Source organism: Actinia tenebrosa, unplaced genomic scaffold (assembly GCF_029948245.1).
Source record: "Actinia tenebrosa isolate PJP-AT-01 unplaced genomic scaffold, QUT_ActTen_1.0 PGA_scaffold0__85_contigs__length_37466705, whole genome shotgun sequence".
Taxonomy (NCBI): domain Eukaryota; kingdom Metazoa; phylum Cnidaria; class Anthozoa; order Actiniaria; family Actiniidae; genus Actinia; species Actinia tenebrosa.
The window spans coordinates 24314370-24332215 of NW_028292569.1; the positions used below are offsets into that span (position 1 = coordinate 24314370).

Below are 17846 nucleotides of genomic sequence, written 5' to 3' on the forward strand. Positions count from 1 at the left end.
GTCTAGATGTAGGAGAAAACGAGTGGTATATTGGTCTGAGGAGAATATCAACTAACTACTGGAGGTGGAATAGTGGACATGTCAACAAGACCATTGATAAATGGATGTCAGGCGAACCAAGTAGATCAGACCGTTGCGTTAAAATGGTAAAACACTATAAAGGACGGGGATTATTCGATGACATTAGATGCGACATACGATACATGTTCATATGTGAATATAAACAAGGTAACTGCTTCAGTGGCAAAATGATATTGTTTTCGTGTCTGTCTGTTTGTTTATTCCTTTTAGTTGTTAGCCGCTTTAGCAGATGTAGTGCATTGGGTATAGACAATCTCTCCTTTCCTCCCTAGATATTATTCATCCAGTTAGTTACTTATTAATCTTTTATTGTATTTTGCAAATATTATGGTCCAATCAACCCCATCCTTCTGGGTTTATTATTAATCCAGTACGTTTAGTTACTTATTAATCTTATATATTTCCCATTGTAGCTCAACACTGTCCTAATATTACGTCTACAATCAATAAAAAATGGTGTTCATCGCAGAAGAAACAGATAACAAACTCGAAAGAGCACATCGCAACAACACCTTTTTCACCAACTTCAAAAGGTGAGGATGTTTATCACTAGAACAATGGCTTTATTGTAAAGAAAATTGACTTGTGTCTTATGCCCAAGTTTCATGGACTTTGGAATTGAAATGGAAAAATTAGTTAAACATTATTGCCGATTTCAGGTACCATTTTGCCCCACGTGGTAGGTGCGAGAAAAGAAACTTCTATTATTATGTCAACATATATACCATCCATTTACTCATTCATTTAATAACAATCAACTTTATAGTTGGTATCATCATGGTATCATTAATTCTTAATAAATATCGTGTCAGTGTTCTTTACATCCCAATATTGGTAAAATTACAGGAAACGACCCGTTTTCTGTAACCAACGTTGGGCGCATAGCTACTTGACAAATGTTGTCAGAAAATTAAAAATTAAATGATAAAGGAATTTAAGGAAGCATGGAGTTTTAGGTTAAACTGGTTTTCAACGACACATAAAAAAAAAAGGTAAAGTACCTATATTTAACGTCGGTAGTTCCTTCAGTTGAAATTCAACTGCTATCAATGGAAGCCGACGGTGCGCACTTACCCCCTCTCTCCATCAGTGCTCTGTTATAAGAGTATTTAAAGCTGAAGCTACACGGATTAGAGAGAAGTCGAAACAGACGTGGAGATCCTAAGGATCGAACCGTGGACCTCAAGCTCTGATGGTCGCGCACTAACCAACTGAGCTACGCCTGCTCCTATAAATGAAACATGCTCCTATACATGAAAAGAAGAAGTAGAATTCTTCTGAGGTGGCTCAACAACAAGAAACAATCCTACAAAGGAGAGAAGAATACCCGAAGAATATCATCAGTTAAAGTGAGTAACTTGATGGAAAAGGTCTGCGCATGCTCTTGTTCTTTTTGAAAATTAGTTCAAAAACGCCTTCGTCTTATTATTAAAAATATGCTAATTTGACTTTCATTCTTGCCTCACTTATAGACTTAAAAACGCTTATTGAAATTTATGGTAGTTGTTAATAAAACGTCTGGTAGTTGAAGTGGTAGTTGTTAATACAAAGTCTTGATCAGAAATGTATATCTATGAAATTTTGTTTATATATTCGGGGGGAAAACGGAGATTTACATACTGCTAAAAACGGATGCATGCGCGTTTTCTCTATTGTCAACTTGATGTGAGCAAATAATACATCCTCTATATTACGTCCATGTGTTTTGATTTCACTTTTCATGTCAACGAATGAATCTTGGCCACCTTTTTTATCTAATCAGTCATATATTCAGAAACTGTAAGAGGTTTCCAGTTTTAAATCCTACTGAATTCCTTACATGTTAAGCAGGTTCTATTCATCTTGAGCTTATTATTTTATCATATTAAGAGAAGATGAAGTAATATTCTCTTGATCATATCTAATGCATGTAGTTATCAAACTAAAGAGATTCTGTTTTATTTTTCTATATAATCAATCAATATCGATACAATCTTTTTATTACTGTTTACTGGCTGTAAACAACATCATCAGTAGTAGACAAAGGAAGACTATAGTTGATATTTCCTCCCTTAGATTTTAGCTATATTTATTTCAGTCTTTATAACATCCGTTGAACAGTGCGTTTTTATGTGAAATGTATATTGAAAAAAGGGCCTCGCGAAGCTAAAAAACGAGAATAGAATCGAATTTATAATGGACTTATTTTACAATTACAAATAGAAGCTCACCTTGCCTAACTTCACCTAAACCTCTTCCCGCTCGCTTGCGCATTTACCAAGCGTTGACTGGTAACTAGTACTGTGCGATGTTGCATTGATTTCTAAAGAATATTCAAATATTGGTGGTCAACTTGCTTTAACATCATGTACAAGTTTTGATCAGTTTTGATCGATGAGAACTAATGTAAGTTATAGTCGACATTAGCAGAACGTAATTCGCCATCGTATTACAATCATTAACCCTAGTCAGTGTCGCAGAAAGGCATTGGACAACTCTTTGCTTTGTACACTTCAAGTTACAGGCCAAAATTATTTATTAAGGGGATTGGGATTTTTTTTTAACCTATGTTTTGAATTTGTGTTTTCGAAGCAAAAAGAAAATTTGCCTGTTTTGATAAAGCTCGGTATCAGTGACTGAAACCACATCGTTCATGCAGATTGCATTGATTTTTCTCTTCTGGGATTTTTAGGACTGATTACCTAATACCCCACAAGAAGTACGAATAAAACCGGTATTGGAATTATGGCTCAGACGAGATAGAGTAATAAATGAATAAAGCTGAGAATCTTGGAAAGCGAAAGTTTTATTGTCAAGTGGTCATAGCAAGAAGAGTGACAGATTGCTGCTTCTAACAGAAACAAGACTTCCTCTTCAATACAAGCCTTTCTAACCTAAACCACAAATTTTGACAATATATATTTGAATGTCAACCTCAGTCAGTGAGCGCTTGCTGCATAGAAAACGATGTAAAAAGGTATATTATATTTCAAGTTTCTAACTCTAGTAAACCATGGTAATGCCCTCTGTTTCCGATTCGGTCGTTATTCTAGTTTTGGACGTTTGCCTTGGCTGAATCTTTCTCGCTTCGCTTGAGAACCAATCAGAATATTGCATAAGTCATTTCGTTACTCGAAATAATCTTAATTGTTTTCTCTTGGTGGTCGACGTCAAAAGCGCTGTTCAGCGTTTCTTTAATATTCATGTTTTCTGATTAAAATAGGAAGTCGGATGGTAATTCTAACATTAATCAGATGAGTTGAACAAAAGGTAAGTTTATGATAGCTCTTTGTTTATTTTCCTGTACGACACATATATATTGCACTGATCTAATTATCGCTATTAATTTTAAACCGAGCTGAGCCCGCATTCCGATTTAATTTAGAGGTAATGATTATGGAAAATAGCGGGTTTGCAATGCCTAAGAACGCTGCTTTTATTTTCAAAATCTGTGATTGAATAGTTAGTGGACCAATAGATGTTATAGTACATCTTATTTCCGATGAGGATAGGTGGTTACTAGTTTGAACTGCGTTGGTTAGTAGAACAAGCGAATTAAGAGGAAAAAAAACACCATGAAAAAAATTTGGGACCGCACTGATGTCTTTGACGTTTGTCCTTGGGCCTCCTTTTAGGGGCCATTTTAAAAATCGACCGCCGATCACCCCTACCACCTGAACAAAGGGAGTACCCTCCCCCCCCCCCCCCCCCCCCCCCCGGGTGTACAAGGCTAAAATCTTGTTATTTAGAAAGTTCAACTTGTTTAGAAGCGAAGATGGCCGATGAAAGTGGAACCAAAGTGTTAACCCAAAGCAATAAGGTTATTAGAAAATGAGGTTTAGGCCCTCATTTGCTTATTTCCCATATATTCTCTATAAAAAAGCCTGACAAAGCAACATTCTAACACATATGCATGTAACAAAACATCTTTATACAATTGAAAATACCGATTGTATCTTCGAGTGTTGAGGCGATATCTTACGTGAATGAGCGCAAGGTGGATGATCGAATTAATCGAATTAAAACATTTGAGACATATTTCCTCATAAGATACCTACCATTCAAATTCTTTCTAAAGCGAGGATATCTTTTTCACTCAAACCTAAAGTTTTTGCTAGTTTTTGGATTTTCTGTCATTATTTAACAATATGAGATTATTTGGGATATTCAAAATTTAAAATTAAAATTTGGAATTAAAATTTTCATACATTTTTTAATTTTATTTCAGGGTCATCCAGCAAGCCTATCGGTATACAACATGTATGAGAGCGATTAAAAAAATGGGACATCGTGCGCCACGCGGTATCGTAGCCATTACATTGTTACTTATTGTATGGCAGTGGGAGAGTATCTTTGCTACTGGTGAGTACAGTATTGGAAACTAAATCAATACTTTTATCATAATTAACTTAACCAGTGGTTACGGCACAAATTATTTAAACATGACGCAAAGCTGTGTACGTGATTGCGCAATACAGTATTTTTGTGCCGTAGGTTTTTTCATATTTGCTGTATTTTAGTTCGGAAAAACTAGCTGTTGAATCAATAAACAAACATCAAAGCTATCAGAGGCAAGGGGGACACTCCAAATATTTTGAATAACTCTTTAAAATACTATAAATTTTATGTCCTATCAGAAACGAGCAATTGCTACTGCTATTCACTCCACCAAAAACCAAAGAGTTGGAAAGATAGCAATACGATTTGTCAAGATAATGGCGGAACCTTGGTATCCATGGAAACAGAAGAGGAATACCAGTTTATCAACAAGACGATACAAAGTCTAAATGTGTCAAGCAACGAGTGGTATATTGGTTTGAAGAGAATATCAAATACATCAAGGATCTACTGGAAGTGGATTAGTGGACATAGCATGGCCATTAATGATAAATGGGTGCAAGGCGAACCAAGTGGAAATGTAGATTGTGTTAAAATGATAAAACACTATAAAGGAAGGGGATTATTCGATGACGTTGATTGCGACAGAAATTTCAAAGTCATGTTCATATGTGAATACAAACAAGGTAACTGCTTCAGTAACCAAATGATATTTCTTCGTGCCTGTCCGATTGTTCGTTCCCTTAGTTATTGGCTATTTTGGATTGGGTAATCAGCCCTTCCCGTTCCCTTCCCAATACAACAAACAAGTGAATAGAATTATAGCTGAACATGAAGCCAAAATGCAAAGTCCAAATATAAACTGAAAGGTGTCTGTATTTTTTTTTTTTTTTTGTTTTTTGTTTTTTGTTTTTTTGTTTTTGTTTTTTGGTTGTTTTTTTTTTTTTTTTTTTTTTTGTTTTATGTTTTTTTTGTTTGTTTTTGTTTTGTTTTGTTTTTGTTTGTTTTTTGTTTTTGTTGGGTTTTTTTTTTTTTAAATACCTAGATTATATCATAAGTTATCATTTAATTTTGCGCTGTTTTATTTTGTAAAACATAAATAAATATTCAAAGGGGATTCGAGTTATTTCTTTACTATTTCAAACCTTTTAATAATAATAATTTATTAATTTATATTGCGCTTTTTAGCATATAATGATAAAAAGCGCATTACAACAATAAATATACAATATACAAATACATAATATATACAATAAAATTCAGAAATGAAAATACATTACATAGTTAATAATCTATGAAATATTCAACGCTAGTTTAAAAAGATGAGTCTTAAGATGCGACTTAAAAGTAGAAATGCACTTGATATTACGAAGGCTAGTCAAGCGTTTAAGCAAAATTACATGGCCCACGGTGTCAAAAGCAGCGCATAGATCTAGAAGGACGAGTAGTGTAACACGTTGGGAGTTCTTTTGCATTGGTTAGAGTCCGATCTCCGTGATATTCATCCAGAACGGTACTTACTATCGCATTTCACAACAAAAATGACTAATTAATCTTATATATTTCACATTGCAGCTCAAAAATGTTCTAATATTACGTCTACGATCAGTGAAAAAAGGTGTTTTTCGAAGAAGAAACAAACAACCACAAAAGAGAATACAATGGCACCATCTTTTTCACCAACTGCAAAAGGTAAGGATCGATGCTTATCAATAAAACAATGGCTTTTTTGAAACCACTTCATAATAAAATAGAGTGCGAATGGTAATGTATCCAAAATAGTCGCATAAATACTAAGATTTAAAACAAAATGAAAAATCAGGTATAAAAGTATTTATGAGCTTAAGGCCCTGTTACACGTTGAAACTTTTAGGTGAAACTTGTGTAACGGCATTGCGAGACAAGTTTCGCAGGGGTGTTACACGGCGCAATTTCGTCCTGAAACATGTTCGCGACACGAGTTTCGGTTGCAGAAGTAGAAAGCAGTTCTTCTTTTCGTGAAACTTGAATTTCTCGCGACGAAAGTTTTACAAGGCTGGGGTGTTACACGGTGCAATTGCTTCTGAAACTTGTCTCGCAACGCTGTTGCACACAAGTTTCACCTAAACGTTTCAACGTGTAACAAAGCCTTTACGGATATTTGACATGTTCCTGATAGTCCTATGCATATATGATGACTGATTATGTGTTTGTTCCGTTGTTATTTTTAAATGTTCTTGTTTTCCCTTTGTTTTGTTGTTGTTTTTGTTGACGCTTACAGTTTGAGATTAATTTAATAGAAACAACAACTACTGCTACAACACCAACTCATGTAACAACAGTTCAAGGAAGTTCTTCATATACAGATGCAAGTTCACCAACCGGAAAAATATCTTCAAACGAAAATGAACATCGTACGAAAGCTTTTGTCCAGACCACAAAACCAGAAGGTAAGCAGTGATTAAAATATTTATGTTATAAGTTTTGGAGAGAGCTATTGCTGAGTGCTCTATTCATTGTCATTTCTAGCTGTAGTATATAATTCCCTCAGTACTGAGAATGGAGAGACAAAGGATTTTGTTAAACCCACTCTAAAAAAAGGTAAGTTCTTCAAATTCGTAAAAAAATATCGCTGTGTACCAGTGACTGCAGACTCAATTTCTAATGATTACAAGTAATGTCTCATTTTAGCAACAAAAAAATTCTCAGTAAATACCCTAAACTTAACCTTAATTGGAAGCATTAGTATCGGGCGCAAACTTGTTGTAATCGATGAGCAATAATTTTGACATTCTTGCGCGGTGCATGTGATGTCATAGCCGCCATCTTCGTTGACATTGCCTTAGGTTGGTCGGCCAATGCCTTAGATTTTTTCTTTTCTCCTCATATAAATTAAAGTACAATCTTTGTTTTAGGGGATGCAAATAGTCCTAATTCCAGAAGCACTGGATCAGGCCCATTTCCTTTGGTAATTGTGACTGTTGCTCTTGGAGCTGTGTTAGCTGTGTCTGTTTGTATGCTATTCCTTGTGTGTTATTGGAAAAGGCGGAAAAACAGAGGTAATAGTACTTTAAAAATCCTTAAAAAAGAAGGCATCGTATTTTCAAGAATACGTTCCACACTCGTGAAAATACAGTGTGATACATCATAATTCTTGTCTAGCAACTATTTTTCGAAGAGAAATAAAGAAATAACAAAAGATATTGCTGTCATCTTTGTTGATATTTCCAATCAAAACAAGGTGGCAGCGGCTATATGACGTAGTTTGAAATGTATGAATTTCAAAATAAACAAAAGCATATTAGTTACGATTATGTGAAATGTTACGTTACCAATTACAGTACACTGTCTCATGCTTAAAAGTATCCTCTTTGATGGGTTGCAAGCATTCCCAAGAGAGTTAAAAGACAAAAACATGGCGGCCATTGTGGTACTGTTAACAATGGATGCTAATGGGTAATCTTTTGTTAAATGGTACCAACATGGCCGCGAAGACGTAACGTGCAAACGAAGAATTCAATATTTATGTATTCTATAACCTTGATGAGTAATTTTCATTGCTTTTCGCCCTTGGCCATTTGGAACAGCAGAAATATTAAGGAAATCTAAAGTATAATTATTACAATTGTTCATTTTTCAGGAGACAATAATGAGAAACCGAAATCGTACGTACTTATTCTATTTTTGTTTTTACATCCAATTATTATTAAAAGAACAATGTGGTAATTACATTAAAATCATCTTTTATCGATCCTTGATGTGTGGGGTAAAAAGTGCCTGGTAATCTTGCAGGCGAGATTAAGAGGATATTGAGCTAAAACTTGTAATAAGTATGTTGTAATTAAAATCAGTAGAAAATGACTATCTTGGTAGAAAACGTTGAGAGAATTTGCAAAGTGTGAACTGCAAAAAGGCAGTGCCATGACCTTATACACGATCCTTATCGTCATGTGTTTCATCTGCTGGAGTGGGGTAAAAGGGTAAAAAAAGTGGCTGGTAATCGATTTTTGGGGCGAGGCCAGAAATTGGCCCTATACGCAAAACTATAGGTTTTGTTAATCTGATGTGCTTTCCCTTTTAAGAGAGACTACAAGTCTGCCACGTGATGCAATAGAACAGTCGTCCAACAATAACCAAGGTCCCGAAGATGGTGGCTTAACGGAGGGTGTTCAACTGTTCTCTCAAAACGGTGGCGAGTCTTATGTGGCGTATGCTGTCATCCACAACAACTTGACCCAGCAAAATCAAGGTACAACTGCATCGAACGAGCCTGCATATGCTTCTATCGAAGATGAAAAAATGATGAAAAGGTCATCCAAAAACGACCCAATTGTTGCCATGCCAGCCGCCACGATGAATGTTGAGAACTCTGGGAAGTCAGTGGGAGGGAAAAAATCCAATACAGAAGTAGTGTATGCCTCGGTAGATAAGAAGAAAAAGAACAATATAAAGAACGAGGGCCAAGAGGGCCAACCATGGCCCACTGGTCAACAGGTTGTGTATGCGTCAGTGGATAAATCAAAGAAAAGCAAAGCCCAGGATGAAGATGTAGTGTATGCTGAAGTTGGAAGTAAAGATAATACGGTATGAAATTACTAGCAATATTTTTAATAACTGAGCATTCAATCTAATATATTTACTGGCTTTGCATCACAAAAGAGTGCATCAGTAATAAAATTAAAGTAAACGAAAAGAAAGGATAATGGAATTAGAACTTATAAGTACACTATGAGCCTGAGAGTGTAAGCCCTTTTAACATCACTAAGTTTGAGATCAAATATTTATATTTAAAAAAAACTAGTATTTTAAAAATAAACCTGAATGAGACAAGGGTGACCAATGGTGATTCAAGCACTGCTGTCAAATCTTCTACATTTTATCATTTGTTACGGTTGAGAAAGGGTGAGTTAATGAGTTTTCACTTCTTTAGAATCAGGTTTGACCGCAGTTATTTCTCTATATTTCGTACAAATATACTTCAAGTGCTACTACGACGAAAATCGCTCAAACTTGGATTCAGCTGAAACTTCCTAAGAATACTCTTTAAAGGTCCAATAATCACTGTATGAAGTGTTTACTCGATATTCAGGACGAAAGTATGATATTTTTACGATTATGTTTTGGAGTCTGTGACGTCATACACTCAACATCGAACATCGCTCCATACATTTCTTTGTAGTTTATGATCAAAATATCAGTAGTAAAGGGAGAAAGAAATACCCAAACACCCCAAAATATAAATTATAGTCACAAGTAATGTGAAATAAGCACATTAGCCACCCTTTGGGCTTCATAGGAATAAAATAAATTAAGGATTTATATACAAAGAAATGTATGGAGCGATGTTCGATGTTGAGTGTATGACGTCACAGACTCCAAAAAATAATCGTAAAAATATCATACTTTCGTCCTGAATATCGAGAAAACACTTCATACAGTGATTATTGGACCTTTAAAGAGTATTCTTAGGAAGTTTCAGCTGAATCCAAGTTTGAGCGATTTTCTTCGTAGTAGCACTTTCAAATCCTTTCGATATTTTGATTTCAGGATAAGCAACAGCCACACCAAATCACGTATGCTGAGCTGGCGGATTTTACCCGCGATGCACCGCAAGAAGCAGTCAAACCCGCTCCCTACCAGCCAGCGGAATATGCTGTCATCATCGGACAAAAGCAGAAACCTTAAACTTATGCAAGAAATACAAGTATCGGTAGCTGCACTTTCCGAGGATCACTCATTACGACACACGGTTTAAACATTGTATATATATTCAGCATCAGTTTCTAATTTACCGTTTGAAGAATGTAAACTGTAGATTTGTAGTGTACTGATGAAAGCCATTGGCAAATGGTCGAAACGTCTATTAATAATTTGTAGTGTACTTAGTCCTAAATACTATGATGTTACCCGTGGAAATCAGTGACTACTAAGGTTTAAATGAACTTACTCTAAAGATATACATACTAATATCCTAGCTTCAAAACCAGTAATCAGTGACTACTAAGGCTTAAATGAACTTACTCTAAAGATATACATACTAATATCCTAGCTTCAAAACCAGTAATCAGTGACTAGTAGGTTTAAATGAACTTACTCTAAAGATATACATACTAATATCCTAGCTTCAAAAATTTGCAAATATATAACATATTTTTATTTGCTTGAAATAGAGGCCGGGTATAATATAATTTATTTCATTAGAGACGACAATTAAATGCCAATTTATTTTGAGACGACAATACCACGAAATATTGATGGCTAGTTGGGAGAAAATATATCCGTTATTGGGCGGAGTCGCGAAGCGACGGTAAAAAAATGACCGATTTTCGTTGATTAAAAGCAAAATTCTCCTTACGAGCGCGCAAGCAACAAGCGTAAGAATTTGACGCGCGCGCGCTCAAGCTTTCCTTTTCGTCGCGCGTTAGCCAATCAGAAACCTTAATTTTGAAATGACAATACCACAAAATATTGCCGTCTCAAAAATATAAGAAACTATTTAGTGAATCGCGATACTATATTATATATGATCCTCGAAGAAATCCCGGTAACAATCCCAGACGAATATGCGCTCAATGCTCGCCGCCATTTTCACTTGTTGGTATGCGTTATTGAGTTTTGGATTCTCTGTTGTTCATTAGTGCAAAATACAATGCTTTTTTGTAGTCATTTACCCTACTCAGCGTCGCAGGCAGTAGAAAATTCAATGCAGTTGAAGACGGGTATGTCGAAGAGATTTATTTTGGTACATCATATGGATGTCATGGCATGTTCTCCAAAAGCAAGCATTAGTACGAAAGATATTTTGTTTAATTATTCAGTTACGTATGAGAAGACACATGGATATAGAAATGAAACGAAGATGGATATGAACTGAAACAAAGAGTCTTATTATCTAGGTTATGACGCGTGATCTGAAATTAATGGAATATACATTGTACCAATAAATTTGGTCTATCCCGGATGGAAACGCTGTCCACTTTGATTTACAGGGAACAGGGGAGTGGTTTCACCTATTTTTCTTTATTTCATGCGCTCAGGGCAAAAAACAAAACAAAACAAAACAAAAAAAACGATTTATATAGTGTCAATATTTGGCTTTGAGTTACTCCCTACTCTCCTCTAGTATTAGAGTTATCGCTCAAAGTTGGGAATAAAAACCGCAGGAAGAACTAGCAATTCTTGGAAAACGAAAGTTTCTTGGTCAAGTGCTGATAGCAGGTTGAATGGGTTATTGTTGCTTCTATTATATTCATAACTTTCTCTTTTATACATGTCTTATTAACATTTTGACAATATATAATTATGATCTGAATGTCAGCCTCAGTCACGTCTGGTAAACTATAGTTCATGGACGAACAGAGGTTTGTAGATCTTATTTCGATTGTTTCTTTTGTGTCTAGTTGACTGTTGTCATTAACCTTAAAATTGCTTTAATACTACATAACATTCTGAGATCCATAAAGATATATGTTCATGCGAAAATACATAAGGACGTTAATGAGCATCTTTACTAAGAGTTTATTGCGCAATGAGTCAATCTTCATGACGTCATTCACGAACGTTTTGATAAGCGAAATCTAAAGTTTTTTAGCACTTCTTTACTCAAAATCTTACAGCCGTTGAAAAGAATTACAGAGTTAAAGAGTTGTTTTTAATCTGACAATTGGATCAATTTAAAATCACATATTTTATGTCAGCAGTGACAATATCTTTCCTTTTTTATGATTAATTAAAAGCAATGAGCCGTATTTCCTTATGAGATACGATGAAACTCCAAACGTTTTTTTTTTTATAAACTGGCAAATTTGTCTTCTATTCTAACAGGAATTATATTTAAAAACGTGTTAAGGATTTATTTCAGTTCTTGTTTCCTTCCGACATGGGGTTTTAATAGGGTTGATTTCCAAAACAAAATTTAAATTTCATTTTAGGGTCAATTAGCAACTAGCTGTTTCCATGTAACATAGGAATAATAAGAATGGAACATTTAGATCATACACCTATCAGTATTACAGCTATTGCATGCATTGCATGCAATATAGGGGTAATAAAAGTGGAGCATTGTACACCTATCAGTATTGACAGGGCACTGAGAAAAACGACAAGCCCGCTACTTTCACCATTTTTTTATTTAACTGAGTTTAATACTCCAAATTTTTAAGCGTTTCATTTGTGTCACTGCTGCTCGAAACTTGTAACGAAATTTTATCGAATTAGAGTAAATCTACTTATAAGTGTTCACGAAAATGTCAGTTTTTCTGCTGATCAAAGTATCACCTCTCCCTAAGTACACGGCTTTATATCTCAAATACGCATTCATTATAGTTGTTTGATATTTTGTTACTTGGCTCCAAAAGAACGTGTTTACAAAATATTGAGCTTAAATGTGTAAAGCTGTCCTTATGGCGAAAGGCCAAAAATCGTTTTTCTGCCATGTCATGAGTATTACAGCTATTGCATCGTTACTTGTTTTATACTTTTTATGGCAGTCGGAGGGTATCTTTGCTATTGGTGAGTACGATTGCGAAATCCGCTAAAAAACACTTCTAGATTTCTAATCAAGAAAGGAAAAAAAGCATCAGGGATCGGCACAATATTTTTGCATTATTTTATTTTTTTAATTCTAATACAATATATAACAAAATCAACAGAATATGTTTGTTTTCATAGAAACCAGTTACTGCTCCTGTTATTCGTTTCAAAAAGGTAAAAGAAATTGGGAAGACAGCAATAATTATTGCAAACAAATGAAAGGGAACTTGGTATCCATGGAAACAGAAGAAGAATACCAATTTATCAATAAGACGATGCAAAGTCTAGATGAAGGAAATAACGAGTGGTATATTGGTTTGAGGAAAGACAGCACAAGAGACTGGCAGTGGATTAATGGACATGACATGAACATTGATAAATGGCTGCCAAGCGAGCCAAGTGGATCAGAAGGTTGTGTTAAAATGATAAAACACTATAAAGGATGGGGATTATTCGATGACGTTGAGTGTAGAACACGTAACATGTTTATATGTGAATACAATGAAGGTAGGGTAAGGTTTCGATTAATACCTTTTCGTTGTCTTTCTTTTCCTTCTCCAGTTTCTTTCGAGTCTCCTTTATCATATATTTTTCGCTTTACTTTTTTCTTTTGAAGTTCGTTTAGGGAAGGTATGATTTTCGATAGGGTGTCTGCAGATTACCTATCATTACCTTCTCTCGCAAAAAAATATAAACAAATAAAATAAATTGTGAACCTAGATACATATCTATTAAATATCCTCTTTAACATTGCAGTTCGGTCATGTTCGCTTATCAACAATAAATGGTGTTTTATGCCACCAAACCTTCGAACCACAAAAGGTCAGTTATAGGATCGATGTCTATCAGGCCCGTAGCTAGGGGGGGTTAATCCGCTTTTTAAGCAAGTGAGTGGCTGGTATGATATTTTCACGCAAAACTAAGTAAAAAAAAATAAATTTCACTTTAATAATTTATCTATACCTATGCGTCCTATGGGACTTTAAAAAAATAAAGTATATGGTTGGTCCACTTTTTGTAAATTAGCACCCCCCCCCCCCCCCCCCCCCAACAAAAATCCTAGCTACGGGCCTGTCTATGAAGTAAACAATGACTTTTTGAAACTACTTGACAATACTACACAAGTATATCTCTATATTTTAATTCAATAGAAACAACAACAACACCTACTCAAGAAACAACAACTCAAAGAAGAACGCATTCATATTCCAGTACACCAAGCTATAAAAAATCGACAGCTATGATTTCTTCTTCAACTGAAAATGAGCAACAGACAAAAGCTGACATCCAGACCACAAAACCAGAAGGTACACATAATAGAACTACGCCGGTATCTCAATGGTTTTCGATAGCTTTTATTGATTTTTCGATGTTTTCATCTCTATCAAAAGCATATGCTCCATCTACTACTGCGAATGAAAGGGACACAGCACCCACTCAAAAGATAGGTGAGCTTTTGAATTCTTTTGATAGGCTCACCTTCTGATCGAGTTATGATGCCTTATTTTAGCTACATATTTTTTCTAAATAGCAATGTAAATCAATAGATGCACAGCTTCACTAATACAAAGACTCGTTATAGAATTCCCCGTTAAAGTATTCTGCACAAATTCTGGAGGTTATCATTGAGGAACTATAATTTCTCGAACCGGCGCGGTATAATTATGTCTGCTTGACATTTGTCATGGCCACCGTATGATGGTAGCTCAATCAAAAGACTCATTATTGTTCTCTCTCTCGTTAAATCCACTAACATAGCGGCAATAACCTTAAGTTATCTTAATATTAAAATGGCTCATATTAGAACAGCTGAGGCATCGCGCCGAGGAGCCAAAATGAAATGATTATGAATTCTTTGTATTTTTAGGGGATGTAAATGATCCTCAGTCCAAAAGTTCAGGTTCAAACGCATTCCCGTTGGTAACTGTGACTGTTTCTCTTGGGGCTGTGTTAGCTGTGTCTGTCTGTGTGCTTGTCTTCGTGTGTTGTTGGAAACGGAGAAACAGAGGTGAGGGTAATGAATTAAAAAGAAAAAGAAAAGAAAGAGGTGTCATATTTTTAAAATGGGATGTGGATTTGGAATGATACATTGACAACTAATAAATCTGGAAGCAATTATTTCACGGAAAAAAGAAATAGCAAAACCGTTTTATATCGAAAAAACAACATGGCGGCTATATGACGTCATTTGTAAGGAATATGATAATTTAACAAATAAAAAAATACATTGACTTTATTGTGATTATTGGAAATATTTGCATTTATTTTCAATTAGAATAAATGTATGTTTAGAAAAATTCCTAGTGAGAACTGAATCAACATATTAACGTACCGTAGCCAAAATAAAAAGCCATCAAATCTGATAAAGTATTGCATAACTAAAGCAATTTGCATTGATTCCGCCCTTGACATTTTTAGACATTAAAAATAGCATAAGGGATCTAAAGCAGAATGTTTCTATTGATGGTTTTCACGTCAGCCATGTTGGAGGAATTTAACAATAGAATTGTCAATGAATTCTTTTGTTATATCCTCCAACATGGCCGCCGTGTCTTTTGTTATTTAATTCTCTTAGGAATGGTTGAAATTCGTCAATACTATTTTTCAGGACACAAGAATGTGAAACCAAGATCGTACGTATTTATACCATTTTTTCTCTCAAGTTATTAATAAACAATATGCATAAGAACAAAAACATTATTATCGTGGAAATTGTAATAAAAGATACTTTTTCATTTGTCTCACGTTTGAGGGTCGTTTGTAGTAGGACCGCTATATGTATGAGGTTATTGCGTTGCCAAAGCGGTTTTCCTTCTTGAGAAAGCCTGCTTTTAATCTTAGAAGATTAAGATTAATGTCAATCCCGAATGCGTGCGGTAAAAAAAGGATTTGCGAGTAATCTTAGGGATGAGGGGGAAAAAAGCTTTGTTAATCCGATGTTTGTTTTTCTTCTTCTTCCTTCTTTTCGGAAGAGAGACTACAAGCCTGCCACATGATGCAATGGAAATGTCGCCCAACAAAAACCAAGGTCCCGAAGATGGCGGCTTGACAGAGGATGACCAACTGTTTCATCAAAACGTTGGCGAGTCTTATGTGGCGTATGCTGTTATCCACAACAACTTAACCCAGCAAAATCAAGGTACAACTGCATCGAACGAGCCTGCATATGCTTCTATCGAAGATGAAAAAATGATGAAAAGGTCATCCAAAAACGACCCAATTGTTGCCATGCCAGCCGCCACGATGAATGTTGAGAACTCTGGGAAGTCAGTGGGAGGGAAAAAATCCAATACAGAAGTAGTGTATGCCTCGGTAGATAAGAAGAAAAAGAACAATATAAAGAACGAGGGCCAAGAGGGCCAACAATGGCCTGCCTGTCATCAGGTTGTGTATGCATCAGTGGATAAATCAAAGAAAAGCAAAGCCAAGGCTGAAAATGTGGTGTATGCTGAAGTTGGAAGTAAAGACAACACGGTATGAATTAAAATACCTTTTAACTTACCATTCAGATATACTGGCTTTGTTTACAAACGAGTGTATCAGAATTACAAGAAATACTGTTTGTGTTAATGCCCAAGCTGATATATAGTATTTTGTATTAATTATGGCTGTTATCGATCTAAAGAGTCGATCGGAAGCCACATCAAAGGATTCCACATCATCCTTATAGGATATGTTTAACATGTTAAAATAAAATGAAAAAATTACCTCAATAAGATATGTTAAACAGTCATAACCATTTGTGATCAAGTAATTTTCTCATCTGTTTCTGTTTGAGGAGGCGGAATTTTGACTTTTTGAAAGTTAGGTTTGGATGCCGTTATTTATTTTTCATCAGCAAATTGTCAATATTTCTCTTTCAGGGGAAGCAACAGCCATACCAAATCACGTATGCTGAACTGGCGGATTTTACCCACGATGCACCGCAAGAAGCGGTCAAACCCGCTCCCTACCAGTCAGCGGAGTATGCTGTCATCATCGGACAAAAGCAGAAATCTTAAACTTTATAAATACAAATACAAATATCAGTAGCTGTACTTTCCGAGGATTTCACTCACTAAAACACACATTTGTATTTTGCCTGCATAATTTCATACTTGTTATTGAGTGGGGTCGGTGTCCACTGGTAGAACGAAGCTTTGGATTGGGCAAAATAACAAAAACAAAGAAAGCATGGATTATGGTGAACAATGTGTATTGTTCCACATGTGAGCTGCGTTCTTTGTTTTATCTCACCATTCATTGTTTGTTCATCCACTCCCAGGCTTCGTTCTGCCTGTTGTGTGTTACCCATTGAGGGGCAAATAATAAGGTACCAGTTTACTTTTAAAAAAAACTTTTGTTTGATTACTTATGTCATGATCAAAAACGTTTGCAGAATGCTATTTTCCCCATTTCATGCTTTAGATCTTAATCCTAACGATATACATATACTCCTAGTGTGAAATTGTTGCAAATTTATAATTTAATTCTATTGTTAATTGCTTGAAATGGAAGCTTAGTATATATTGCAGTTCCAATTATCTGATCCTCGCAAGAAAAATACTAGAAATATGCCCCAGTTAGTTGGTCCTCTCCAATTACGTGGAGAGTATGTGTCATGCCGTGACCGAAAGAATGTGTCGTGAAAATTAATCGACCTGTATTGTTGAGCTTGTCCTAACAGACCTTTTACCTTGTACCATTCAGGCTTTATATCTGAACATAGAAATGATGACCTATCCTGATGAGTTAATAACGGTTTGCACACTTCTATGTGAGCGCCAGGCGCCAGAAATTGAGAGGAATAATACAACATCAGGACTGGAACATCCCTCACATGCAAATTTCCCTGCCTACGGGATCAATGTCTGATTAATTAGAGCAGCATATTGATCACTGAGTTCTGAATGTGGAAATTGCTGTTGAGGGAGATCACACGTAATAACAGCATTTGG

The 17846-nt window shown here is 35.4% G+C and overlaps 2 protein-coding genes across 11 annotated transcripts; both read left to right on the plus strand.

Moving 5' to 3' along the window:
- Positions 1-85: 85 nt before the first annotated feature.
- On the plus strand, positions 86-11344 carry LOC116295124 (uncharacterized). Of its 6 annotated transcripts, XM_089036981.1 has the most exons (12): positions 633-1430; positions 2753-3037; positions 3284-3330; positions 4289-4422; positions 4698-5084; positions 5974-6090; positions 6678-6827; positions 6907-6978; positions 7293-7436; positions 8018-8042; positions 8460-8961; positions 9925-11344. In XM_089036981.1, exons 4-12 carry the CDS (start codon positions 4323-4325, stop codon positions 10060-10062), a joined length of 1635 nt encoding a protein of 544 aa, XP_088893107.1. In that variant the 5' UTR covers positions 633-1430; positions 2753-3037; positions 3284-3330; positions 4289-4322; the 3' UTR covers positions 10063-11344. The 6 variants fall into 6 exon arrangements, with proteins under 6 accessions (XP_088893101.1, XP_088893107.1, XP_088893117.1 ...); XM_089036975.1 differs by lacking the exons at positions 633-1430; positions 2753-3037; positions 3284-3330 and adding exons at positions 86-228; positions 495-614; XM_089036991.1 differs by lacking the exon at positions 3284-3330.
- A 1420-nt stretch (positions 11345-12764) lies between these two features.
- LOC116295123 (uncharacterized) lies at positions 12765-17256 on the plus strand. 5 transcript variants are annotated; one of them, XM_089037010.1, is made up of 9 exons: positions 12765-12888; positions 13048-13416; positions 13666-13731; positions 14061-14216; positions 14301-14357; positions 14777-14917; positions 15485-15542; positions 15882-16383; positions 16773-17256. In XM_089037010.1, exons 1-9 carry the CDS (start codon positions 12780-12782, stop codon positions 16908-16910), a joined length of 1596 nt encoding a protein of 531 aa, XP_088893136.1. In that variant the 5' UTR covers positions 12765-12779; the 3' UTR covers positions 16911-17256. The 5 variants fall into 5 exon arrangements, with proteins under 5 accessions (XP_088893136.1, XP_088893138.1, XP_088893140.1 ...); XM_089037012.1 differs by having other exon boundaries at positions 15518-15542; XM_089037014.1 differs by having other exon boundaries at positions 13084-13416.
- The last annotated feature ends 590 nt before the right edge of the window (positions 17257-17846 follow it).